This window comes from Sciurus vulgaris, assembly GCF_902686455.1.
Source record: "Sciurus vulgaris genome assembly, chromosome: 9".
Taxonomy (NCBI): Eukaryota; Metazoa; Chordata; class Mammalia; order Rodentia; family Sciuridae; genus Sciurus; species Sciurus vulgaris.
This window is the reverse complement of record NC_136469.1, coordinates 24,492,134-24,520,108: the sequence shown is the minus strand read 5'-3', so window position 1 is coordinate 24,520,108 and position 27,975 is coordinate 24,492,134. Positions and strand designations below refer to the sequence as shown.

The window sequence follows — 27,975 nt, the reverse complement described above, 5'->3', positions numbered from 1 at the left end:
TCTACTCTAGAAACTAAACCTATTAAAATATTCTGTGGTCTTGACATGCCTTCTTTAAGTGAACACAAACTGGTTCCTAAAAATCACACCTTATTTTGTTTTTAAAATATCTAATTCCTTTTGAGTATTTCAAGGTCTTAGCATGAAGCTCTCTGGTCTGCTGTTTCCCTGCCTTTCCTTTCTGCTTTTAAGCAAGACATTTGCCCATATCTCATTTTCTTCAGTCTCTCATAGGCTTCTGTTTCCTGCGTCAGTGGCAAGTTGCTGTGTGCATTGAGATGTAATTCAGTGCCACCAGAGTCCAGGTTAGGCTAGAGGAGATATTCTTCTGTGGTTTGGTGGCTTCTGTTTCTCTCCTAGAAATGTTTTCAGCTTGGAGATCATTTTTTATGAACAATAAACAAGAAACATGACACTAAGCAATTCAGTACTCAGGCCAATTGCGAACACCATGCTAATCTCACAAGTGGGTCTGTCTCTTTATTGTTCAATTTAGTCTGAGAAGTCTCAGCACATTTGGGGTTTGGAACACACACACACACACACACGGCATTGAATCCCGGGGCGTGCTATCACAGAACTCAATCCCCAGCTCTTTTTATATTTTATCTTGAGACAGGGTCTTCCTAAGTAGCTGAGAACCTTGCTAAATTCCTGAGACTGGCCTCGAACTTGGGATCCTCCTGCCTTAGCCTCCTGAGTTGCTGGGAATGCAGGTGTGTGTCACCAAACCTGGAGGGGTTTGGGCTTCTTGGCACATTCAGGTGGTAGGTGTTTAAAGTTTTTGGAACCAGATGGTTGGACTTAAACCTCAGCCCTCCCCTTTCTAGCTGGGTGATGTTGAATAAGTTTCTTCACCTCTCCGTGCTTCTATTTCCTCACCTGTATATGGAAAAAGACCTATTTACAAATGGAATACATCTTATTCCATCCACATTATAGGGGTTTTGTGAAGTTTAAACAATTTGAATACCCATAACTTGTTAGCATTATTTGGAACTCTCTAAAGTTCCCTGTTTTCTCTCTCTTTGCAGGTTCTGCACTGGATGAAACTTCACAAAGGCTCTTAAAGTTCTGGAATCTTATCCCACAACGTGTTTTTCCTAAATCTTTCAATACCTGCTTTCATAATGGCCAGGATATGTGCTTGATTACACTTACCGTTTATTTTGTTTGCTGGTTAACACGCCAAGAAGAGAAAGCCACTTTGTCTGATTCCCAACACTTCCCCACCAGGGAGCCCTCCCGCTTTAGGAGTCCAGCATTGGTCACCCTTGGTGTTTGTTCTGATGTCTAAGCAACAAAACGTTGTTGGCTAGGCAGGTAAAAATGCATCAGATGTGCAGCTTGCAGCAGAACAAAATTCCCCCAGATGAAAGGAAGTGACACTCCCTCTGCACCACAACGTGCTTCCCTGCCAGTGTGTCCAAACTTCCCAGTCGTGATGACCGGCCTGATGCTGCGGATGAGAACAGTTCTATTCAGCAGCAAAAATGCTTGCCAAAGACTAGGCAGATTATTTAAGGACGTGGGGACTGCATTTCTAGGTAATTACTTGTCCACAGGAGAGCAGCAAGTGAACAACAATGTGCCAGGGAACTTCAGGCTTTAGAAACCACAAGCCCCACCCTCGAGAAGCTTCCAGATACAAGGGCACCAGGATCCAGTCTCAGTGGTAGGCTTGAGCTGTAGCCATGTGTCTCTCACATACATGCCTGACAGGAGACTCTTTCTTGAGGTTTTGTCAAATTTCTAAAGCACCTAGGTCACCCACCAGGTGACCCTGAGGTCATGGACTAAGGTATGAGAACAGCCTGGAGAGACAAGTGATTTTGGAGAAAGCTTGCTAATTGTTATGAAATCCAGAAGAGGGGCAGCTGGAGGGTAACAATGTCTGGGTTATGTAGGAGGGTGTGTGAGGAACAGGGACTGTATAGTCTAAAAACTGGTCTTTCCATAAAACAGAAAAGAGAGAGAGAATGTTAATTCTGGGTAAGTTTCACTTCATTAAAGGGAAATAAATGACAGTAACAAAAGTAATCCCATTAAAAGTCTACCCCTTTTTTTTTTTTTTTTTTTGCGGTGCTGGGGATATGAACCGAGGGCCTTGTGCTTGTGAGGCGAGCACTCTACCAACTGAGCTATCTCTCCAACCCTCTACCCTGGTTTTTAACAAAAAGATGGCTCTTAAATTCTCCGTCCAATGGCTTGATTATTTAACCTTGGTTTTCCTTTCAGTTGAAACAGTAATTTCATTTTTCTACACAGACAAAAAAGGTTCATTTAGGAAGACAGTTGGGAAATAGTCTCCATTCTCTAGAAAAAGATTTTAACCATTCTCTGTTTAAAATTTTTCTTAAAATAGATGATTCCCCCCTTTTTTCTGAAATGATATGATGTTTTGGTCAAGACCTTCTACATTTCTTGAAATTCTGGACATTTTCCATATAGTTTTCAAAGTGATTTGTTTCAATGAAGAGTTTTTATAAAAAGTGTTTTTTCTTCCCTCAAGTTTTGTAATAAACTGAAAAATAATAGAAAAGAGCAATTGTACGTGAATAAAACAAAATATATTTAATATGAAAGGTACAACATGGTTGGATTGGGCAGTGATTTGAGATAAGCCCTGTGTGTGCTCAGAGTTGGGGTGCACAGCATTTGCAGAACGGTGGCTGTATATCCAAGAGTGGGGACCGGGAAAAGTTCTAAGGACACATGTGAATAAAGGGGTACAGAGCAGGTAGCAAGTGATGCAGAATCGTCAGATATCTGAGAAAATCCATTTACATGGAGGAAAGATTTATCTTGGCTCACAGTTTCAGTTCACAGTCAGTTGGCTCTGTTGCTTTTGGGGCCTGTGGCAAGACATCATGGCAGGGAGTGAGGGATGAAGCAAGGCTGCTGATCCATTGGGCCAGGAAGCAGATAGAGAGAGAGGCACTAGTGTCCCAAACCCTCTTCAAGGACACACCCCCAAAGATGTAGCTTCCATTCACTGGGCCCCAGTTCCTAACGGTTCCACCACCTCCCGACAATGGCATTGTGGGGCTGAACACAGGGCCTCTGGGGGACACTTAAGATCCAAACGTAATTCACATAATATCTCACTGGAGAAGAGGCACCTACTTACTTCAGTTGTTATTAAACATCTGAGCAAACGGGACTGCACAATGGATCGAGTCAGGAGTCAGAGTTGGACCAGGAAGAAGGGGATTCAGATTCACACACAGTCTTCCTCCATCTCTCTCTGGTACTTCCTGGGCCCGAGGATGCACAGCTTATGACATGAAGACTGGTTAAGTGCTGTTGGGAAACAACCTTTTGAGTAGTAATTAGGATTCAGGAGACTCAGAGGGGACAAATTCTAAAAGATAATCATCTCAAAAAATGCTAGTCTTTGCACACAGTGCCTGCAGACCCGAGTCAAGGGGCAGTTTTGTACCTTGGCCAGTGTGTAAAGGGCTATTGGCTGCCTATTGATCTTTCCTGTCACACTAGAGCAGAATGGTAACAAATCACTGTCAGCTACATCATCTTGGAATGTGAAGGACAGTAGTCTGTGTGCACAACCTGGGACCTTCTTCTTTGCACTACTGTGAGGATGAACAGGAGAGGAAATTGATTTATTGATTAAATGCATGCTAGAAAAAAGAATCAAGGGAGGCCAGCATTTAAGCACTTGACCAAACAGCAGAAAGCTGTTATTCTAATTGCAGGAACTCCCCAAGCGACCCAGTGCAAGTCACTTAACCTCTTTTGCTCAGTTGTCCTCATCTGCACGAGGACTACCTTGCTTAGGGACGAGAGGGGAGCATGAGGACTCACTCAGCTGGCTAATGAGTCGGGTGGTGGGGCTGATCTCCACATGGCTCCTCTACTGCACCTCTGTGTGGGGCAATCCCTGGGGAACCTCCACACTCGTAACAGTGCCAAGGCTCGGGAAGGAGGTTTGAGGCAGGCTCAGCCAGAGTCACCATTAGAAAAAGAAAGAAATCAGGTCCTACTGAGGGCACATCTTTGAAGAAGACAGGTAGCACAGTCATTTTCTCAAGTTAAAGATACTCATAGAGGACAGGGCATATAATGAAAGGTAAGCCATGCACACCTGATGTATCAAAAGGTCAAGTTTTAGATGTGATGTACAACATGCCATTGAAACATGTCTTTTCTTTGTTTTAGAAATTTTTTTTCCAGGACTGGGGTTTGACCCCAGAGGACTCATGCATGCTAGGAGTAGCACTCTACCACGGATCTACACCCCAGCCCTGAGAGACACCTTACACAGAGTATGGCCTGACACATACCAAAGACTCCACAGTCATCTCCCCACAGTATGGAGATAGCTCGCATATTTGTTTGGTTTGGGATGTTTGCCTGATCTATAGAAAGGTTATTCTTAAATTTTGCATTTTCTTTTAAATCTAGAAACTTATTAATTGGGAATTTGTAAATTAACCTGGAACAACAAAATAACACCCAATCTATCTAGATCTGGTTTTTCAAACTATGAAGGAATCACAGTCACTATTTTTCTTTTGTCTAATGAAATGAGTAAGACAGCAGGAACACAAGTCTCTTGACCCCAGCTTAACAAAGGAAGGATTCTTTTTTCAATGCAATAAAAAACCACTTTGAGCCCTTATGCCTCGGTATGCTTTATGGAGGATGATTAAGAATATCTAGAAGGTAAAGGACACAGCAGCATATCAGGGTGGTTAACTTTATATCAATTCAGTTAGGCTACTCTGTCCAGATATTTGGTCAGATATTACTCTAGATATTGCTGAGGGTATTTTCTAGATGACATTACAGTTACATAAGATTTTGAGTGTAAGTGAAGATCACGCTCCATCTTGTGGATAGGCCTCATCCAAACAGCTGAAGACCTCAAAAATACTGACTTTCTGGGAGGAAGAAGCCAGATACAAACTGCAACTCTTCCAGCCTACAACCCTACCCTGCAGATGTTGGACATGTCAAGCCTCCATGGTTGTATGAGGCAACCTCCCTCCCCATATCCATCCCATCAGTCCTGTTTCTCTGGAGAAGCAGACACTGAGATAGGAATTACCAATGTTCACCATCATTTTTGGTTTTCTCCCGAATCCATGTAAGGATTGCATTTTCCTAAAAACTCAAAAGTAAACCCTGGTCCTGCAACTTTCTTTGGCTAATAAAGTGGAAGTGACAAGTGTCACTTCTAAGCAAAAACACTTAAGGATCAGGGAGTGATTCTTTATGCTCTCCCCTTATGGCAGCAAGACCCAAGACCTCACACTGAGATGGTGGAAACATCAGGCCCCTCTGTATATGGAGCATGAGTGAGAATTGTGTTGTTTCAAACCACTGAGATTTGGAGATTGTTTTTATACCACTTGGAGTGGGTGGCGGGGAGTTGTCCCATGTCATAGTAATATCTATTCAACTACATGTTACAAATTTCTAGTTTTTTCTTTATTGTTGCAAGTTCAAGAGGACTTCTCTTTGCTGTAACTACTGAACAGTGATTTGGAAGTTTGTACATGATGATAATAAACCACTTCTCTAAAATTATGTTAACTTTTCACACACTGGCCTTGCCTTTAATTCAACTATAGGTATATTTTGCCACACCCATTGGCATTCATTCCATTATAAAGCTCAGAATCAATGGAGTTCATAAGGATTTGAACAGTCTGGTAAAGCAGGCCTTGAAAACTAGTCTATCCCCACTGTTTCAGGTTTTGTGATTTTATGAAGTTCTAGAATATGTTCATCTTTCTGCTATAACTCTGAAATTAAGAAGAAAAGAAAAACTTCAGTACTACAGATGAATCAAAACTGATCTCAAATAAATAAAAAAACTGCCAATGTGACTGTTCAGTTAAACCACAGAAAAATCTGGCTTCTGCCAGGAGGGGAGGAAAAAAAAAAAAAGAGTATACAGATGGGAACTGAACCACATGGGCCTGCAGAGAAACAGATAAATCGATAGAAATGACCGATTTCAAAATTATCTAGTCCTGAGTGTATCTAGAATTTTAAGATAGAAACATACATTGTGATGATCAAATCGAAGTGTTCAGATTTGCGGAAGTCTCACAATTCTGGCCAATTAAGTATGGGACCTCTTCCCCACATATATATCTAAACCTAGAATGGAACCTCCATTGCCCCATTGGACATGGAGGATGTGAACAATGTCACTCTTCCTTTTCTCCTCCATGAGGCACAGCACAGTGTCTGCCTACAGTTCTTATTCACTCAATGAGAAACTGATTTCTGCCACCATTTTCTCAAATCCCTACTTGCCAGCCACCTCCCCTACCTTCTAGAGGATGGAAGCAGGCTGACAGGCACAGAGCGAGTAACAGTTGGGGCTATCTTCACTGTTCCCTCACACCCAGAGTGGACCACTGCCCACCCCTACGGTCATGCACCCTTTGGCTAACTGGACTCCAGTGGTGAGTTGAAACTGATATGTCAACATCAGCAACGCTTGTGATTTCACTGCTATGTACCAACAGGCAGCAGCTACAGGAACTGAAGTAGCTGCTGGATATTCAGACTCCAGAGAGGTCATAACTAACCATGTACCTCTTAAGAGTCTAGTTAAACAACCTCACTAAGGGCAGTGAGCAGTAAGCTGCTGAGCATCAGGCCTCCTGAAATGAAGTCAGAAGAGAGAATTGCAGGTTGCCTTCCTTTCACCAACAATTTCTTTTTGTGGAGGAAAAAACAATAGTTGAAACAGTTTGGCTGTGAATTGCAAGGTCACTGTGTGGGCTGCAATCTGCCTTGGAATACAAGCGTGAGCCAATCTCCAGAGGGTCATATGCCTTGAGGACAAAGGTCAGTGCAACAAAAGGTGTTGTCTGTCCACAGCAAGGAAAAGACTGGATCCTCACGCTGGAATGCTGTACTGAGGTCATCGGAGAGTCAGTGTGCTTATCAAAGACCATTCCCCGGTGAAGGTGGCATCTATGCTTCCAGGGTGACAAGCCTCACACACCAAGTTGATGCTACTGTGTTTTCGGATCTTAAGGAAATCCCTTAAGCATTTGTTACTATTTGCCACATAATTAGAAAACTCCTAGCATGTATTACATATTGACTTGAACAAGAGGCTCAAGATGTAAACCATCTCTCAGTAACATTCCCTCCCTGAATGCTGAAATGGAGAACATGAAAATCAGACCACATGTCTGCCATCTGTATTTGTACTTGTCAACAGCTCTGTTTTGGGATAAACAGTTTTGAAATAAGAATCAATTCAACTTGTTGGAAGATTAGCCAAGGAATAGCTCAAAGACCAAAACAGAATGCAGAGTCAGATAAGTCTAAAAAAATCAGACACGATTTTGTTTCCCACTAAACATTCTTGTTTTGTCATAGCCCAGGAAAAAGTGTGGCAGCCAGGGTTTGGGGGGCACAGAGACAGAGAGCATACATTTAGTCAAGTGAAAAATTCTTCAACCTAGAACAAATGTCTTTGCTTCCCTGCAATTGGAAATCATTCACTGACCTCTAGGAGGCTACAGTTAAGATAAAAGTAATTTTAGCATTTATACTTTGTTTCACACTTCTACTACTTGAAGGTATACCCCAGGGACAGCTTGCGCTGGTCCAAGTGCATAACGCAGGCCTTTATTACCATAAAAATGGTAGCATTTCCCAAAGTCGATCTTGATTAAAAGTAGTTCCATGGATGAAAACACTACTTTCCCACAGAGCTATTAAACTGGAGAGATGGCTAGGGGGAAATAAAGACTCATATGCTGAAAGGGAGGTCAGGAAAGAAGTTAGCAAAAATAGGATGGCAGATTGGTGGGAGATAACAATGGAACTGCTTTTAGAGACTGCTGATGTGAGTGAGTGAAGGGACAGTCACTTGGCTGCCCCACATATTCTACAAAACAAATGAGAGCATGTGTGCTCCACGTGGAGGGACATCCATTTTCTCCTTAAAAGAAGTCATTTATAAAAGAGCAAATTGGTGATTTGTACTTACAGACTGGACCCTTTTCAAGCCCCTGTCAAGAAGTGATAAATTATTGAAGCAAAGCATAAAGTGTTTTATTTTCAGTGTGCACACAGCAAAACCTGGTGAAATGTTTCTGTTCACCTTTCTTGAGTTATTAATTAAAAAATAATTGTTTCCAATTACTCTCTGATCTTCAAAATAAAATGGCACAAACACATACACGCCCCTCTGGGACCAGCACTCCCCTCCCCACCCTTCCCAATTATGCCCCCACAAGGACTGCAAATCCCACCCGGCTCCTGAAACAGGGATGCTGTGTAGACGGGCAGGGAGGGAGAGGAGGGCCAGTGCAAGCTCACACAACTGTCTGCTGTCTATTCAACCACAGCCAGATATATTTGTTGTTTCTAGAGTGAAACTGTTCAGAAAATACAGCAGGGTTGGGGGAAGCTCATTAATAATTGTGCAGATCCCCTCAGCAGGAGTCCCATAATCCAAAGACACTGCTGTGTGCCAGGCGATATGAAAGCTTGTGGCTCCTCTCTGGGACAACATCACACTTGAACACAGCTCTGATTTTAAAGAAAAGTTTCCCCAAAGCTACTTGCTAAGCAAGTCAGGAGACATTCTTTCCCAATCACAGCTTAGCAACTGGAACCTGGATGAGTTTAAGGGTCTAGGTTTTGCGCTCATATAAGTGACTGTGAGTTGCACAGGAATGGCTCTTCCTCTCCTGGGGCATGAACTGATTAACACTGATGTCGTACTCCTAAAAGGAGCAAGGAAAATTAAAAGGTCTAATTGCACAGGAGGAGTTGTAGGGTGACTGCTGACAGAAAGGTTTTTGCCTGACTGGCAAATGGTTAAATCTTTAGAACTTCTCTCCCAACTCAACTAGGATTTCCACTCTGTTTGCGGAAGTGCCACTGTTAGAGCCCCCATGCTATTTTCTACCTAGGTGACTGAATCAGCAGCTGAACTTCTGACCTCACGGTCCCTTTTTATAGTCGCAGACGGAAACTGGATGCCTTTGTTGAACATTTTCACCCAAGTATTTTGTATGTGAGTAGAAGGGGATAGGATAAAGAAGGAAATTTCTGGAATGTGTAATTATATGCACCACTGTAGTCTGCTGAATAAATAAGGCAAAGCAGGAATGAAACGACAGTGCTTGAAACTTAATAATCTTGTAGGAAGAAACACTGTCTTTTTTTTAAAAACTCTTGTAGCATTCTACACATCAACACAGAGGTAAAAGAAAATGAAACAAAAGTGGAAACTCTTTACAAGTCAATCCATAAGTTTATACATTTTTGTTACTCACATGTCAGTGAAAAATCACCAACTTCTATGAAATCAGGACAACTTATAGCACAAAAGAATAAAAAAAAAAAAAATAGAAAAAATTCATTAAAAAATACATCCAACTATGAAAAGAACTGCTCCCATGGTGTCTTCACATCCTTCTCTTCTGCGTACTTATGTACAACACTGAAAAGGCAAAAATAAATATTTAAAAACTGCTCTTAAGTATCATAGTAGCAAGTTTTAAAAGCAAATACATTTTGGCTTGACATCTCTGCAAATTTAAAAGGAATTCTTACACCATACAATTACTTCTGGAACAACGAAACAACTAGTTTTATGAGTTTGATGTCTTACATGATTGCAACCAATCTTTTCTATCCACTGATTGACTTTACAAATTGTGGCCAGGATGATAAAATAAAATACATAGGAAAGCCCCTAAACTATGAGACTGCTTTATCATTAAAAGTACAATAATGGTGCTTTTATCAAAGTAATCTACCAGGCTAGAATTCAGATTAGGAATAGCGTGTCATTACCCATCTCTCGAAAATAACTGTAAACCCGCTGCTCACCTTTTCAGCTGCACCAGGATCAACAAAAGTTGAGTTCTTTTTTGTTGTTATTGTTGTTTGTTTTATTCTGAAGACACCAAAGTTCTTAGTCGGAGCTACCTGACAGAGTCTTAACCTTTGTTATTATCCAAAGTTTTGTTTAGCTAGTCCTATCATGACCACCAAATGGAACTCAGTAGGATATGTCACATGTGAAAATAAGATGAACAGGAGGATGGGTCACTGGTCAAGCTTTCACCAGAGGCATATTCCTCCCCAATCCCCACTGTGAGTATTCAGATTCTGACAGGTTTATTCAAAATGAACATTAAGGGATGTGTTGGCTAAAGAACACAGCTCAGATTCATCAATTAAGTTAGGAGCTGAAGAGGTAAACTGGGAATCCAAAGATAATGACTGCATTATGGAAAAGGTCATATGAAGGGAAGCGACGGAATGCCAACAAAAACACCCCTAGGGAAACTGGACAAATCTTAGGTAAAAGGAGCAAGTGAAAGGCTTCATCTATCACCACTCACTGAATCTCCCATGGGCTGCTGCTATCAGCTGTCTTAACATGAGGCAAGATTGTAACATTTCATAGGAAGAAGAACAACGTGAAAACCAGAAGAAAGTCTATTCACTGGAAGCATCAAAACATGTGTATAATGATGCAGAAACAAGGTACTGCAAAGACAGAGGCTGGATTATTAATATACAACTCAGGAAGTTTCATTCAGAGCACAGAGATCCAACTGCTAAGGAAGGCAAAGACCTCCTTACCAAGAACCAAAGAAATCAAGAAAAAAATCTGAACTAAAGAACTTCAGAGTTCCATTTTGGGATGGGATCAAAATGTGGGAGTTGGTCAAGGGATAACTTCTATAATTTCCATTTCTTCCCCTTCCTGCCAAAACTTCAAACATGACTTCACTGATAACTTGTGTTTTGAAATGAGGTACTTAAAAATAACCACAGTTATTACAGCAATATATTAGCAGTTAAAAAGCTGAGTAACTTCAGAACCATATTTTCTATTTTGCCATTTTTGCCCAACTTAAAGGTATAAATCTCCACAAAAAGCATCTAAATGCTTTATAGAAAAAGAGCAAATAGGATAAACTAAGCACCAAATTATGTAAACTCAAGAGACAGGGAAACGGCACCCATTCTTATAGCTCCAACTTCTAGATTGTGAGAGGCAAGAATATGTGTTGGGGGACTATAATAAGTGATATGTGAGAGAATGGGGTTCTGGATCAGTATACCAATACCCTTCAGTTATCTCATCAATAAGAGAGGGAAGGAAAGAATTTCTAGTCCAAAATTCCATGAAGCACCTAAAAAAAGAACTGGCCACACTGAATATCCAAGACTCACAATCATTTAAAAAGAAGGAAAAAAACCCTCTAAAACTGAATTTTCAAATGATCTAGAAAACCCCCTAGTACTCCTGATTATAAACTAAAAGGATTATTTCAAATGCTGTAGAACTGTAAAGAAGTATTACCATTGTTTCCTCGGATAAATGCATCCCCATACTTATTCTTCAGTTGTCCATTAACATATTCTTCTGTCTGCTCCAGGGCTATGTTCATGTAACCATCCAGGCAAGCCAAGACCCCTAGAGACAGATTGAGTCAAAAACAAGATATACAAAGTTAGAAAGAGCTGAAAATTACAGGGCATATCTTAGAACTGATAATTTCTTTATTCATTAGTCCTTAAATGCATAAAATAAAAATTCACACTATAAACAAAACCCAGTAGACTTAAGCACAAAACAAGCCTTTATTCTTCAGCAATCTGAACGAAGGCTAGGAAGTGTATAACGTGAATGCAGTCACACATCCCCACTGCAGGACAAGCAACAAACTGTCTCTTCCTCCTGGAATGCATGATCACCACAGCAACTTTAAAAGCCTTCACAAAAGTAACAGAATAAGAATATTCCAACTAAAATGCCATTCTTTGGACGATAAAGAAAGGAGTGGGCAATTATGCATGGACAAATGATCCTCGGTTCCAGTGGCATTTCTTACTTCAGCCACTAAGTGAAATACGGGTCTGGCAGATTTATTTCACTCTTTCACAACATCTACTGCAGCAGATGAATGTACTCCAGGGTTAAGAGGAAGTCTCCACAATCTGTTAAAATAATAGAAGAGGAGACAGCAGGTGCTCCTGAAAGAACATCTCAAAGCTGTGACTCACACTGAAGAGCAGCTTGAGAATACAGGGCAACATATTGCATTATAACACATCCCATTCTGTTTTGTTACAGTTATAATATTTTCAAATCAAAACTAATAGAGAAAAACAGCTAAAAACATTCTAGGGAACTTTCAAGGAAACAGTTTGAGTGAATCACTTTAATTGTGTTAAGACAGAATAAGTTTTGCAAATTTTGACCAGATGATTTGTTTTCAGAGGCTGAAAATCTGTAAGCCTCTAACTCTCAGCATCTAATTTAAAATGCTATTTTCTAGGAAAAAAAAAAAAGCAAAAACACATACTTTGGATTCAATTTGATTAACCAAGTCAACAGTTTCATTTAAAGTCTTAACTTCATTAATATGCACCTCACTCTCTGCTTCTGCCCCCATTATCCTCCACACAAAAAAGTTCCTTTTCAAAACTGTGTGTGTGTAACGAGAGCACAGACATTAACCTAACGGAATTCGGAGAGATGCCGTAAACTTTCAAAGAACCAGAATGGACTGTGAACTATTAAGAACAATTATTTCCCTGCAAAAGAAAGTTAAGACACAGCTTTGCAGTCTGGTTCCTGCTGGACTAGATTACATCCAAATCACAATCCTAAACGAGCAAGAAATGTCTAAGACATGATAAGCAACTATGAATGAAAGCTAAATGAAAGGATTATTTCAAAATGCAATGTTCATTTCTAATCAAAGTATCTGTTCTTGAAACAAAACTTAAAAAAAAAAAAAAAAAAAACCACTCAGGAAGTTAGAGTTATAGTCCCCTTCCTTTTCCAGGAGATAAAAAGTACTACAAATAATAGGAAACAAGGCATTTTCTTCAAAGTTAAAGAGAAACTGTGATAGAGAGTTACTAAGTTTTGTTTGTTTTGGTACTGGAGATTGAACCCAGGTGCACTTGGCCACTGAGTTTCATCCCTAATTCTATTTTATTTATTTGCTTATTTTATTTTGAGACAGGGTCTTGCTAAGTTGCTGAGGCTGGCCTTGAACTAGCAATTCTCTCACCTCAGTCTCTTGAGTCATTGGGATTACAGGTGTGTGCCACCATGCCAGGCTTCTTCTTCTTTTTTTTTTTTAAGTTATTTAACCACAAAATAAGTGCAATTCTTTTAGTAAGCCCCCTAAATAGTGTAAAATATTTTGCTTTAAGAACACAGACTGTTGGGACTAATGGCACGTTAACTAACTCAGGCTGACTCCTTACTCCCTGGCGAGTGAGCAAGATCAAGGCCTCAAAGGCGGTTTCAATAGTTAATGGCGATAAACTGGACCACCATCAGGGATTGGGTAACAACAGTTCCACGAATGTGATCAGCTCATGCTTGCCATATAGTCCTATGGGACTCCTGCCTGCGTGAACACCCCATGCCTTGCTGACCTTTAAGCTGATTGGTTCCCGCCTAGCCCCCACCCTACATAAAGCTGTGCGATTTCCTCAATAAACGGGTTCCTGCTGTGACGGGTATCCCTGACGCTCTGATTGTCTGATTGTCCTCCTCTGGGAGGGCTGGGAGCGGGCCCTACCTATCCCGGTCTGACCTTGTTGGGGAGTGTCCCCTTCCCTTGCCGCTGGTCAAGAAGGGCAAGGGGGCTTAAGACCCTGACAACAGACCATGGACAGACATTCATAAATGAGGAAAAAATTATGGTTATTATCCATGTGAAAGGTTGTTTAGTCCTGTTAATAAAGAAAATATAAACAAAATGAAATATCACTTACTGCTACTTAGATTGGAAAAGATAAATAAAAGTTAATAAGGGCCAGGGCCAGCAGTACACACCTGTAATCCCAGTGGCTTGGGAGGCTGAGGCAGGAGGATCACCAGCCTTAGCAACAGCAAGGCGCTAAGCAACTCAATGAGATCCTGCTCCAAATAAAATACAAAATAGGGCTGGGGATGTGTGGCTCAGTGGTTGAGTGCCCCCGAGTGCAATCCCCAGTACCTTAAAAAAAAAAATGCAGGACATAATGGAGGGCCAGCCAACGCAGCAGACTCGAAAATCCCAGCCCAGGTGATTTATCCAGACAGACACCAGACACTCAAGATGTGTCAAAAAAGCAGTTGTTTATAATGGCAAAAAACTGATAAATTTCTCAGTAGTCATTAAAGGAAACTGATTAAAAACAAACCTGGTACAGTCACATGAGCGATTCCTACATAGCCATTAAAATTTATCTGTACTGTCATAGGACTAAATGTATTATTAGTGTAAAAAAAATCAGGGTGCATGTGCAGATTCCATTTATGTAAAATTATATACAAAGAGATAAAAATTGGAAGAGCAGATTATCTCTGGATGGTAGAATTTGATATATTGTTTTCTTTCCTTTTCTCCATGATTTGTTTTTAAATTTCTTTTCTTTCCTTTCTATTTTTTGCAGTACTAAGAATTAAACACAGGGATGCGCTACTGGAGATATATCCCCAGCCCTTCTAATTTTTTTATTTTGAGAGAGGGCCTAAGTTGCCCAAGCTGGCCTCAGACTTGTGATCTTCCTGCCTCAGTCTCTCAAATCTGTGGGATTACAGGTATGTGTCACTCCACCCAGCCCTATTATTTGCTTTTAAATTTCTAAAAATAAAACTAAAACATTATCCCTTTTATAAATAGAAATACTGTCCCTGAATACAGAGGGAAAAAAGGTTAAGAAGACCAATGTCTTCATTAAAATGAGTACTAAGAAAATACTGACCACAACAATGTCCCCACCCTAATCAACAGTGAAATATACTCAAATCCTGGAATTCTACTTATTACCTGCTAAGGGCTCATCAATAAATTCATGGGTGGAAAGCAGTACATAGACTATAATTTCTCAGCAGCCAGTATAAATTCACTAGTTATAATATAAAAAATCGAATTAAACTGGAAATTAATGTCAACAAATAAAGCAGCTGGGCATGGTAGAATGTGCCTGTAGTCTCAGTCAGGAGGCTGAAATGGAAAGATCACTTGAGCTCAGGAGTTCTAAGATAAGCCTGGGTAGCAAAATGAAAATAAAAACAAACAAACAAATAAAAAAGAAAGAAAAATAAAGAGGAAAGGAAGATAGAAAAAGAAATTAAAACAGTAAAGCACTGTGGCTTCCCAACAAGGTTCCGGACTCGAGCCTGGGTCTGAGTCCTAGCTCCTCACTTTCTATGTGGGGATAATCACCAGAGACCTCAAAGGATTCACTGACGTGTATTAAGTTCTCAACAAAATGATGTCTGCATGTGTGGAAAGAAGAAAAAGTTCAAGAGATTACTATCATTAATTATCTAGAAAAGAGACCAAGAAAAGGTCATAAAACTTTGCTAATGAATTAATCACCTACACTTGTGAAATATTCTAGGTAATTTCACATATCTTAACTTTGCAAGATTTGGGATTCAGTAATTTTTTAAAATGGAATTTGATACCATTCTCCTGCAAAGTTAATTTCAGAGCCTCTTAAAAAATATACTCTACAAGAACAGAAAGGCACTACCTGATACCTCACTGGGTGTGGGGGGGAAGGTCATGCTGTAAAATGATGCCGTCTCAACAGCTGCTTGCCAACCTGGACTACTTCTGCAAAAACAAATGCTGCCATATGAAGGTGCTCTGCACTATTCAGTTTTTCATACCTGAGCTGACTGTGAATCCCTGGCTACCATGAGGGAACTTTGGTAGATATCATCTCAAATCAGAAAGGGACAGAGTTTACACAACACTGGAAGTCAGAAGCACACGTTTTGCTGATGTATTTTTCTCTCTACAAGGAACCATCTCAGAGGTAGAAAAAGAGCTGGACATAAAAACTGTTGATAACCAATGTTTTTTTGGTCTATTGGGTACCCTGAGTAAGTCACATTGACTTATTTAGTAACAACAGTGAGGATGAAATATGAAAATATTACCTCGATAATCCACTCCAGAATTTAATTTTACCACAACTGGCCGTCCGATGATTTGCTTTAAGAAGTCACTAGGGGTTTGCTTCCGCAGACTCATTTTAATGATCCTGATCAGAAATATGAAAGGAAGCAATAAATGCAAAGACCAAAGTTAATCATTCAACAACAACAAAAATCCTTGAAGCTAGGAAACTGAGGATCTAAGGACCATGTATGAAGATTTGATATTATTACTCCACCACCACCACCACCACCATGACTACTACATGACAATTAACAAGTTGTCAATACTTACTATGAAGCAGATAGTAAGCCAAGTATTTTCCACGCATTATTTCATTCAGTCCCCACAACACAGTTTCATGGCATGGCCCTTTAGAGCGCTCTGCATTTACAGAGCAGCTACTCTTCTTGTATGTCATACACAGCACATCCATTATAACCACTACCACCCCTGCCATTTAATGAACACTTATTTTATGCTGAGCATTCTATGAATGACTTTAAAAGCACTATCAAATTTAATCTTGCAGGAACACCAGGGAGAAGGTCTTACTATCCCCATTTTACTGATGAAAATAGAGGTAACGGAAGATTGAATAATTTGCCCCTCAATGTGATATAATCAGAATATGATGAAACAGAATATGATGAAGCTCAATCAATCTCATTTTAAAGTCTACACTGTTTATAAGAGGCACATTATGAACAATGTGCAATGATGTCTAAACAGTACCTCTGAAAATAATAATTATAATCATCACTGAAAACTAATAACTGAGTATACTACATGCAAGCACTGTTTAAGGACTGCACAAGTATTACTCCACTGAAATCTCAGTGAGGGAGGTATTGTTTTTATCCTTACTTTACAGATGAAGAAGCAGAAATTTAAATACCCTGTCACAGTCTCATAGCCAATGAGCACACAGTGAGTGCTCTTAGAATCAAACTTTAAACAGAAACAGACTTCTCAAAGTTGCTACTACAGCCACAGATTCTGAATTACTCAACTATGATTACAGCAGGTATGTCCTCTAAATCATAAAGATAAGGTGTTAAAATTCAAGTAAAAGAGGATTTGAAAGAGAGAGCATTACACACCAAATCAGTCATACTGGACTATGAAGATGGCCATCACTTCTTTCAAAACTCACCTATATGTTATACAACAGCTAGCTCTATAAAATATTTTGGCAAACAAATTTTAAAAATTTGTTACTTGAGCAAAAACAGGAAAAAGATTTTGGAAATCAGTTATATGTTTCAGTCAAATTCAGTATCACTATCATGTAGAAGCTATATATCGTAGAAACTTAAACTAGTATAGATACAAACTTTAAAGGATTCTCTCCAATAACTCGAATTGATTTTTTGTTTGTTTTTAATCAAAATAGTCAAATATTCTTTCATAAATATCACTGCTTATTATACTCCTAGTAAAATCACCCAATGATCTGATTCAAGTTCAGGATCATTGTTTGACATGTTCTCAAAGTGAATCTGCAAAGATTCAAGAAGTTTGGTAAGCTGCAATGCCAGGGTACCAGTTTTCATTGGTTCAACAAATACATGCACACACTGTGCGAGAAATTCAAATACACATCATACACAGAAGCTTTGACCTTAGGACCTAAGAATCTAGAAGAATCATCTAAACTTTTGTTGAAGGGTCATGAGTAAATAAGCACTCATACTTTAGGTAAAACATTTTTTTCTTACCAGGAAAACCTAATATCCTAGGTTAAATAAAATACAAATTTCATAAACTATCATTTGGACCATCCACAGTGCTCACCTGCAAGGCTTAAAAGATTTTTTAAAAATATGATCAAGTTACTATTTTGTTCAGCAAAATTCAACTTTTTCACTGAATTGGCAGCTTTTTTTTTTTTTTTTTTTTTTTTTTTTTTAGCGGCAGAGCTTCAATAGAAAACTAAAATTATAACTACTATAACTACTATTCATTCAAGACTCAGACAACACAGCAATTTTATTTATGTGTTTTGAGTGCAAAGACAAGAATTACAAAGTAAATACTATAACAGATTCGGTACCTTTAATGAGTTTAGTAAAAACAAACAAATGTTCTCATTCATCTATAAACTATCTATTTATGTCCTGCACATTTGCTGTTTTGTGGCTAAAAACTATACTCATCTCATGAGTCTTAGAATCATTTTCTATCACAGATGCCAAATCTCATTATGCCAGTTTCTTCATGGACAAAATCGAGATAAGATTAGCTGTCTATTTAGCATTTAAAAAACCACTAAAATGCACTGTGATGTGAAAAACTAGTTCACAGGGTTAGCTGTGAGGGATTAACTACTTTATTTATTAGTAATTTCACCTATTCCTAAACATTTACAATTTAGGATGAAAAACACCCGAAAAACAAAAAATCAGAAGCAGAGTTAAAAGTTAATGTTGGAAAAGAATAGAAACCCAGATGACCAGTTGCTTGACATATTCCTTACTTTAAAGGCATTAATTTTCTGAATCATATAAAAAAGGACAGATATGTTCTAAGCTTGCCAAAGAAAACACCTCCATTAAGCCTCACCTTTATTCCAGTTAATATCTCTCTCTTCCTGAAGGCAATCAGCACTTCAAACTTTATGGAACACCTACAAAGTGTCAGGCTGGAGATGGAACCATAAGCCTTGGGCCCTTGAAGCTGTACTCCAGAGGGGGTTTAAAATAAACCAAAAAACAAAAAACAGGTCAATGGAGACTTTTACAAAGGCTGTAAGCAAATAGAATTATGTATAGAGAACAGCACAAAGGAACCCAGGCAAGACAGATCAAAGGATTTCTGGAGGTGACACCTGAGCAGAGTGTTAGGGAATAGGAGTACACCAGGTGAAAGGAGGGAAGTCTCAGCAAAGGCACTGGACGGTGTGTTTGGATTTGAAGGTCACATCTACACAGGCAAGGAGGAGTCAGCTACATTCGTTTGTGGGGATCCCAAGCTTGAGCCTCTGGGTCAGTTTCCCACATTTGAGTCATTTAGGTCACTGGAAGATTCTTGTCGGTAGTTCTGAAGAAGATCCAGAAATCCGTTCACACAATCCTAGGAGACTGTCATGAACTAGCAAGTTCCGGAAATACTGTTGTCAATGATGGGGAACGGGGAGGATTCCAAGCAGAACCTCCCTGGGTTCCACTTTCTGCTTTAGGCAGCAGAGTAGAGCAGGCCATCTCAGTTCTAGCATCTTGGTTTGGCATGTGGTTGCACATGATGCAACCTGTCACTATTTACTTTTTTCATATTCTTTACTTTGTTTTTTAGATAGGTCTTTTCTCCTTCAAAAGACCAAAAGCCACATGAAAGGAGGGGCTGATAACAAGCCTCTCATTTGTTCCCCAGAATATCTACATTCTGTTAGATCTTTTGAAAAAATAACATTTTTAAAGTTATTTGGAAAGACTATGGTTGCCTCAAACACATTTTATCCATCACTTTAGTAGAGCCACATCTTTTACATTAGTCTTCATTAGGCTTCCTTGGTACTCCCTGTTACTTAATGACTTGCCCATAAATCCATTTTGTATGAGTAAATTGGTCTTGACACCACAATTTTTCCCATCACTTGGCTCAAGTAATTTTAAGTTTTCATCTTTTAAATTGGATAAGGCAGAAGACACGGTTCTGACAATTTCTGAAGCAAGAGATAAGACTCCTGAACCATAAACATGTAAGAGGAAAAAGACCTCCTTTCTGCAGGGTCACCTTGGTAAAACTTCTCCCTTCAAAATTAAAGTCATCATCACCCTCTACGACTCCTGTCCCTCCCCTGATTCCTACTCAGGCTTGTTTTAAATGACCTATTTTCATAAATGGCTATTAAGTCAAAGGCAGTATATTTTCTGTCAGAAGCCATAGAGAGGTCTATCAAGTATGAGGACATCTGCCCTGCAGAGGTTTTATTTGTTTGCTTTTTTTTTTTGTATAAGAATCAGGGGGCGGGGGGCTAAACTTCATTAATCAAATGATGTGCCAGGCCATACTGGATTCATAAGCAACTCACACAGAAACCCTGTGAGGTGGAAGAATATCAAGGCTTGACCCCAAAGCTCAAAACTTTTCAAAAGTACAAACTGTAGCCTTTTTGAATATATCAGAATTCCCCTGTTAAACCTGGGGAATGGTCATGGAGACAATGAGAGATCTTGTTGGATAAGAGTAACAATGGGGGGGAATTACCCATTGACAAAGTACTGTAAATTAGCCTTCAAAGAAACATACTGGTTGAGTGGAAGGAGATTTGATGTGATTTTGAGCTATGTTATTAAACAGAAAACTTGGAAGCCCTTATTTCTTGGTAGTGTTTTCCTATGAACATTTACCTAGGCATCGTGTTTACAGTTTAGGGTGAAAAAAAAAAATCCGAAAAGCAAAACTTTGCATGGAAACGTGAACATTACAACCCATGTAAATGCAGCATCATACTAAATTGTCAAAGTCCGAGGAGGGTGCCACACTGAGAACGTCTCTCCACAGAGCACCCTTCTGAGACAGGAGTGCCAAGCTGTCTTCTGAAGAATTCATACCAGTCCTTCCACCCCAAGCAGTGGGCTACTGCCTCTTCTCTCCAAGGGCCAAAAGAGTCCCTCAGAGCACCTCTTTCCACTCTCAGTCACCATCCTTCTCAGGCAGTTACCCTTCTCAAGCCATTGTGTCATTTTCCCATTTGCCAAACAGTCTCCCACAATAGGTTGTAACTGCTCAGAGAAAGCATCTTACTCATTTGGTATCCTGGGTACCCAAGTAGACTACCCAAGTAGACTGCCCGAGTCTATGCAAGAGATACTCATTCAAGACCAGTGCCAAGCAAATCCCAGTCCCATTCTCTCCTCACCCCCAGCCACCCAAACTACAGGTTCAGAAGCTAGTCCAGTATCATGTATGTTCTTCAGTAGCTATGAACCCAGTAATGTCACTATTGTTGACCACCAAGTAAGACAAAGAAAAGGGAAAATAGATTTCCCTTTCTTTTTGTGTTGTTGGAGAAAGCAAGACATCCAAGTCTACAGAGATGCTTGTTAAAATGCAGATTCCTGAAGCCTACCTCCAGTAAAAGGCACAGAAACTTACATTATAAATTATAATAATTTACAATATTTGAAGTTCCCCAGATCCTTTCTATGAACAACTGGTTCTCAAACAGGGGCGACTTTGCACTCTACTCTCAGGGACATTTAAAAATGTCAGGAGATTGTCATGTTTAAGGAGGGTGGTGCTACTGGTGTTTGGTGGATGGAGGACAGAGATGTTGCTAAATATTCTATGTCGCACAGGAAAGCCCTCCACAACAAAGGATTATTTGGACTAAAATGCCAATTAAGAAAACTTGCTACAAGACCTACCTAAAATTAAAAACACTGTTCTCTGGTCTTAGAGCAAAAAGGAGTTTTCAAGTAATCTTCAAACCAGGTACAATAGTGTGTGTGCCTGTAGTTTCAGCTATTTGCTGATGCAGGAAGATCACTTGAGTCTATTGAAGCCAGAACTGGGAACAGGTAGTTAGTGTAGAAATAGGGGATCTGGTCAAATCGAGGAAATGGAGGCCATAAAATCATCTGCCTCTGGAAGTTGGAGACTGCCCCTGGAAGAATGGAATGTCAAGGATCAGGCCATTGATTACCAAATTTACCTGCCTTTATCAAGGACTGCAAACAAGGGGCTGCTAATTGGTGCCCCCTGGGCCCTTACCTGCCTGAATCACCCTGGCCCTCCCCCTGCCCATGGTTTCTCACTCAAAGCAAAACCAAGCCCAGTCACGTAGGCAGGAAGGAGAGATAAGGGGCTCGGGGTGGGGGTGGGGGGGACTGGAACAAAAGAAACTTTAACCTATAAAAGATGTAGGGTGCACTCACTTCTTGGGACTTTTAGAACATCAGCCATGGCCCCCTTCTTCCTGCTGGGAGAAGTCTGTATTATTACCTTTAAATAAAACCTGCTTAATATGCTTGCCTTGGCGTGCTTCTCTAGTGTTCAATCTTCAACATTAGAAGGAGCAGAACTTGTCACCCGTAAACGGCGGTATCACTATGAGTTTGAGAACAGTGTGGGTAACAAGTGAGACCCTGTCTCAAAAAAAAAAAAAAAAAAAAGAAGAAATCTCTTCAAAGTATAAGAAATGAGAATTAATAACTACGTTCTAGCCAAATAATAAAGTATAAAACAATTAGCTCTCCATATCTTCTGATTTTCATGGATCAAAAATACTAAAAAAAAAAAAAAAAAATCCAAAACCCAAAATGCCAGTTAGACCTACACTGGTTATGCATGCAGTGAACATGATTTTTGTCCTTATTCCCTAAACAATCCAAAAGAACTATTTATATTGTGTTAAGTAATCTAGAAATGATTTAAAGTTTTATGGGAGGATATACATAAAGGTTATAGGCAAATTCTATGATGTTTACATAAGGAACTTGAACTTCCATGGATTTTGCTATATGCAGGTGTCCTGGAACCAATTCCTCTCAGATATTAAGGGACACCTGCATAACTTATTAGGAATATTTTATTCTAATGTATAGAGAATCTGAAATCAACTGAAAAAATCCTGATGGAAACTGCCATTCTAAATAATGGCTTTCTAGTCCTGGTCATGGAAATGGTCACTTTCCCATTTTTCACTACTACAGTTCCTTCAGACAAACTTTGTTACTAGGTAAAATTCTAAAAGGAGAAACTAATCCAGGTGATGTAAAAATTAAACTTCTCTTATATGCTACATTCAGTGAAAAAAACACCTTGATGCAGCAAATAAGGGTACTCACTTAGAAGGCAGGAAACCTGAGTTCTAATCCCAGATCTGCTACTTAATTAGCTGTGTGACTTGGGTAACACATCACTCCACCACTCATGGCCCCCGGTTTCTCATCTGCAAAATAAGGCAGTTATGCTAGATGACTACTGAAGTCTGTTCTGCTCTAACATCCAATTAACTCCACTAACACACACACACACACACACACACACACATACTCTCTCTCTCTCTCTCTCTCTCTCCTGAAGATTCCTGCACAAAATTCAAGCAAGCAGAATTACCAGACATCACTATCAATAATAACAATTCCAAAGAGAGGCTTTGCTTTGCTAGTTGACATGTTAAGAAATATACCATACTTTTGGTCAAACAAGTACAGTCATACCTGAATGATATCAACTACCCACACTTGATTAAAAAAAAAATTTTGGCAATGTTTATGAAGACCTTAAAAAGGTTCTATTAGATCACAGCATCTAATGATTTCACTTCTGAGAATATAGTCCATGAAAATCATTTAGAATACAGTTAAGGGCTAAAAAGCTTATTAAACGATCATCTGAATGTATTACCTGATGCTGAAATGGAGCAAAAATTCAAAAACAACCCAAATGTTTCACAGTCAGGGAAATGGCTGAATAACTGATGGGGGACCTACGAAATCATGAAGGAGACCGCCGATCAAAAGAAGGAATGAATTAGAAATGATACTTAGGAAAAGTTTTTAATTGGAAATGGAAAACCAAACATACTGTTATGTGATTAAAAAATAGGTAGAATCTTTGCTAAAGTAGAAATTAGCACATACACGAGAAAAAGAGGCTGTAGCTCCAAGGGTTTTGTGCGTATTATTTTCTTTACCAATGTCATGTATTAGTCACCCCGGAGAGAAGTGAGGAGGGCATCAAGTCCTCACCAACATTATAGGCATCATCTTAATCCTAGACACCCTAAATAAAATACCCACGATGCATGCGCGCACACGGACACAGAAAGCTCCTGGCGACAGGACCTCACACCGTGCAGTCGTGAGGCTCCGGACTTTGACAATCGTGGGATGGGACAGACCAGCTCTTAATTTCTGGAGCTAGGCACAATCACCCGAGGTGATCGAGGCCCCGCAATTCCCCGCAGACCAGGGAAGCGGGCGCACCTGGGCCTGGGTTTGGGTCTACTTTCCCGCCAAACCCGGTTTGCGTCGGGATTCCCAACCAGGGCGGTGCGGGAACCAATCCCGAGCCAGCTGAAACCGCACCGCTCTTCACCGCGCCTCGGACCAGAAACCTCGCGGCCACACCAGGCGCCCTGGAGACAGCGCGGCGCGACACGTCACGGGGACCCGACACCCCCCGGCGCCGCGGCCCCGGCTCCCTCCGGGCGCTCGGGCCCGCTCCCCAGGCCCTTTCCGAGGCTGAGCGTTCCGGCCCGGCCAGCCGCTGCAGACGCCGCCCGGAGCGACGCAGCACTGGGGCCTCGAACCCAGGACTGCACGCGACCCGGTCCTCGGACCGCGAGGCCGTCGGGCTCACCTAGCAGCCGGGATCCAGAATTCTCACTCCCGGCGCCTCGCGAACCGGGCGTCTGCGGACAATCGCAGCAAAAACCGAAACCGCCGAGGAAGCGGCACTTTTCTGCCTCAGCCAATCACTATTTTCCTTGACTACGGCAGCTCGCGGGGATCTAAAAGGCTCGAGCGGGCCGGAGCGCGCAAATCTAAGAACTCTTGTCTAGTGGCTAGATTGGTGTAGTCGGGTTCGAGTAGAAAGCGTTGGTATTCTCTCTTCTAAAAGAGAGCTAAATGCAAAACTCGAAAATAAAAAAATGAAAAAAACAAAAAAACTGGAAATGATCATTTGGGTAAAATTTCTTTACAGAAGTGTAAGAAATAACAAGGAATAGGAAACTGAATGTATTATTAAAATAATGGACGGCCCGTACCCAGAAATGTCCTGTGTCATTTAAAGCAATAAATAAAACAACCTCAGGACTTTAAATACACCTCTGAATGTTAATTGAATGTACGAAGACTAAGACACTATTAACAAGAGATTGTTCCCATGGCAATATTAATTGATACAAACAATTAAAATCACTAAAACAAGTAAATTATAAATGACACGAGTTGTATTAGATTATAAAATAGTTACAGTTGAAAATAGAATGCATACCAGGGTAACTCCACATTGTGTACAACCACAAGAATAGGAAGTTATACTCCATGAATGTATAATATGTCAAAATACACTCTACTGTCATGTATATCCGAAAAGAACAAATAAAAAAATAAATTTAAACAAAGAAAAAAATAAAAAAGAAACTGGTATGCAGATATCATTTAATTGCTACTATGGGAAATTGGTTTTGAATTTTGCACAAATTCTCTATAGGTACCAATGGAAAGGAAGAGGAAAAAGAAAACTCACACAAATCCTCGTCAGTCTAAAATTTATACTTTAATTCTATTTATGATATGAAATGCTATAAACAAAGTGATAACATCTTCAAACAACAGATCCTTAACCCTGTTAAGAGTTAAAGAATCTAAGGTGCAGAATTTGTTTCCTCGAGGAAAAAACGGGTTTCCCTTTTGTAAGCCCTTTAACTGAAGGCAAAAGAAAGGAATCCTTGATTGATTTCATGGTAAGAGAACAACTAGTTCAGACCAAATAGTTGGATTTATTGGAAGGTCTGTATTTGAAGTTCTTGGAATATAAAATTGAATGTAAATACAAAATTTAAGTAAAGTACTATTTTAATCAAATAACTCGCTGCAAGGAACAAACATGGTAGGAGATAAAACCCTGTCCCTAAAAACTTTCTTCATAAAAGATGTCAAATTGCACCACATTCCTCACTGATTGTTTTAATTGTTCAAAAAAGTATTTGACTCAAAGCTGCTTTCACTCTGCCAGAGTCCTGATGGAGCTGGAAAGCCTGGGGTTGGGGACAGGAGCTGGGGAATTTTCAGGACTTGGTTCATCTGCAGAACAGCTGGCACCTTTTCCAAGGGAAACCATCCTGTAAAGTCCCAGCTAGACAAATAGTTTGGGCCAACAAACATATAAAAAATGTGTTTGGTCCCAGAAACCCTTGAGCAGCTTAGATTTGGCCTTTACTAACTGGCAGGCAACTTTCCATTGGCCACATTTTTTTTTTTCAGCCTGTTTTATTACACAAAGAAAACACGTGCAAGAGTTTTTGTGAGTACTAGTTCAAGAACTAGTCTTTGAAATCCTGGACATAAGCCTTGCCTTATTAAGGAGACTTAAAGTCATAAAAATAATTTGGAAAGATTTGGTTTACATAGTTTAGTTTGGTTGCTACAATTAGTGGTCTTACAGTGACATGTCATTATCATCCAAAATCCATAGTTTACATTAGGGTTCACTCTTGGTGTTATACGTTATGTTGGTTCTGATAAATGCATAATGATGTGTTTACACCATTATAATATAATACAGAATAGTTTCACTGTCCAAAATATTCTCTATGCTCCACCTATCCATCTCTTCTTCCCCACTAACCCATGGCAACCACTGATCTTCCTGCTTTTTTTCCCTTTACCAGAATATTGTATAGTTGGAATCATGCCACACAGTGTTTGGAGCACCAGTGCATTGTCCCTGCTATGTAGCCTTTTCAGGTTGATTTCCTTCACTTAGTAAGATACATTTAATATTCTCCATGTCTTTTCATGGCATGGCACTCATTGAAGTGCTGAGTAATATTCCATTTTCTTGAAGAGTCACTGTTTATTTATTCATTCACTTACTCAAAGACATCTTGGTTGCTTGAACATTTTGGTAATTTCAAAAAAAGATACTGTTATTAGGTGGATTTTTGCATGAAATTAAGTCTTCAACTCATTTGGGCAACTATCAAGGAGTATTTTTACAGTAAGAATACGCTTAGTTTTACAAGAAACTGCTGAGCTGTCTTCCAATGTGTCTGTACCATTTTGCATGCCCACCAGCAGTGAATAAGAGTTCCTATTGCTCCACATTCTTACTCACATTTGATATTTCCGGTGGTTTTTTTTTTTTTTTTTTTTTGCCATTCTAATAGGTGTATAGTTGTATCTCATTGTTGTTTTAATTTGCAATTTCCTAATGACATGTGAAGTACCTTTTCACATGCTTATTTGACATCTGTGTATCTTTGGTGAGATGTCAATTCAGGTCTTTGGTCCATTTTTTAAATCAAATCATACCGTTGAATAGCTATATCCTTAAATGTTATGTGTTCATAAGAGAAAGTATCATGTCTAACTTATTTTATAAAATACCAAGAGCTCTGTGAACATGTGGGCAATTTTATAAAGACGACAATGATGATAATTATTGATATATAATACAAACATTGAATTGTATTGGCCAATGCTCTCCAAAGTAAATTATTAAGCTTCTAAGAATATTGGTTGCTTTCATTTGAGCAAGGTATTAACTGGTGTGAAGTGCTGGCATAGGCCCAGACTTTTTCTTGACCTTCAGCCTGGGTTACCAAAACACCTAAGCTATGATGCTCTGCTTTGGGTACCTAAGGTGCTATTATCTACTGTTTGTCATGGGATATGAAAATTATTTGTTAAAGAAAGCAAGAAGAAAGACACTCTATATCTGTTGGATATCTTCTGAGACACAATATGAGCTTATTGGTTGATGGGCAAATTTCTCAGGAAAAGGAGTGTCTTGTTTTTATCCCAAGAAGGGATTTGATTCTACACCATGGGAAAGTGGTTTCAGATATCATTTTTGGGATGTTAAAGTAAACATTTGGACTCTATCAGTCACTATTTTGATATGACTTGAATATCCAAAGAGATGGACTCAGGGTCTGAACCCCTGTGAGCAAAGTCTCCCAAATGCTGTAACGTTCCCTGATGCCTGGTGAACTAAGGAAAACCTCTCTCAGCTGTAAAATTCAGTGAAATTGGTGTGAAGCTGCCCTTGTATTTTAATCAAGATGAACTTGAAAGGTGAACATTGTAAGTGGGAGAAATTATTTATAATTTGGTAATAAAAGTTTATGTCTAACACTCCAAATTTCATACATCTGCTATGTGCTGGCCCTGAGATATAAAACAATTGAAGTTGGCTTTACATTTGGCCTCATATGAAAGGTCATAAATTAGAATGATGGCGTTCGTCCTCTTTCCTAGCTCACAAAATTTCCATATTAACATCTTCACCTCAAACATAAATGGTTACCCAGCTACAAAGAAAAGAGTTGTATTGGCCTTTATGAATTATAGTTTAT

The 27,975-nt window shown here is 39.6% G+C and overlaps 2 protein-coding genes across 9 annotated transcripts in view; both read right to left on the bottom strand.

Moving 5' to 3' along the window:
- REELD1 (reeler domain containing 1) overlaps window positions 1-9,424 on the bottom strand; it is a 39,958-nt gene extending 30,534 nt beyond the window's left edge. Inside the window, exons 1-2 of one of the 6 annotated variants that reach the window (XM_079154156.1) lie at window positions 9,288-9,424; window positions 3,131-3,303 (exon numbers count right to left, since the gene is read on the bottom strand). The gene's annotated coding sequence lies outside the window, so the exon portion shown is untranslated. Of the gene's footprint in view, window positions 1-1,161; window positions 2,843-3,130; window positions 3,319-3,825; window positions 9,097-9,287 lie in introns of those variants that run through there. The other 5 variants (XM_079154157.1, XM_079154155.1, XM_079154161.1 and 2 more) reach the window with 5 other exon arrangements.
- Window positions 9,246-24,392, bottom strand: LSM6 (LSM6 homolog, U6 small nuclear RNA and mRNA degradation associated). Of its 3 annotated transcripts, XM_079154179.1 has the most exons (6): window positions 24,249-24,387; window positions 22,730-22,833; window positions 18,501-18,614; window positions 15,938-16,041; window positions 11,336-11,449; window positions 9,246-9,454 (listed from the first exon to the last, which is right to left on the bottom strand). In XM_079154179.1, the coding sequence occupies exons 4-6, from the start codon at window positions 16,029-16,031 to the stop codon at window positions 9,420-9,422; spliced, it is 243 nt and encodes an 80-aa protein (XP_079010305.1). In that variant the 5' UTR covers window positions 16,032-16,041; window positions 18,501-18,614; window positions 22,730-22,833; window positions 24,249-24,387; the 3' UTR covers window positions 9,246-9,419. The 3 variants fall into 3 exon arrangements, with proteins under 3 accessions (XP_079010305.1, XP_079010304.1, XP_079010303.1); XM_079154178.1 differs by lacking the exon at window positions 18,501-18,614; XM_079154177.1 differs by lacking the exons at window positions 18,501-18,614; window positions 22,730-22,833 and having other exon boundaries at window positions 24,249-24,392.
- Window positions 24,393-27,975: the final 3,583 nt, after the last annotated feature.

Coding starts and splice junctions, on each gene's coding strand:
- LSM6 (XM_079154177.1), bottom strand. CDS start 16,031: ATGAGTCTGCGGAAGCAAACCCCTAGTGACTTCTTAAAGCAAATCATC. Junction 11,450..15,937: donor TTCTGGAGTGGATTATCGAG/GTAATATTTTCA, acceptor ATCTGTCTCTAG/GGGTCTTGGCTTGCCTGGAT. Junction 9,455..11,335: donor ATTTATCCGAGGAAACAATG/GTAATACTTCTT, acceptor TTGCCTTTTCAG/TGTTGTACATAAGTACGCAG.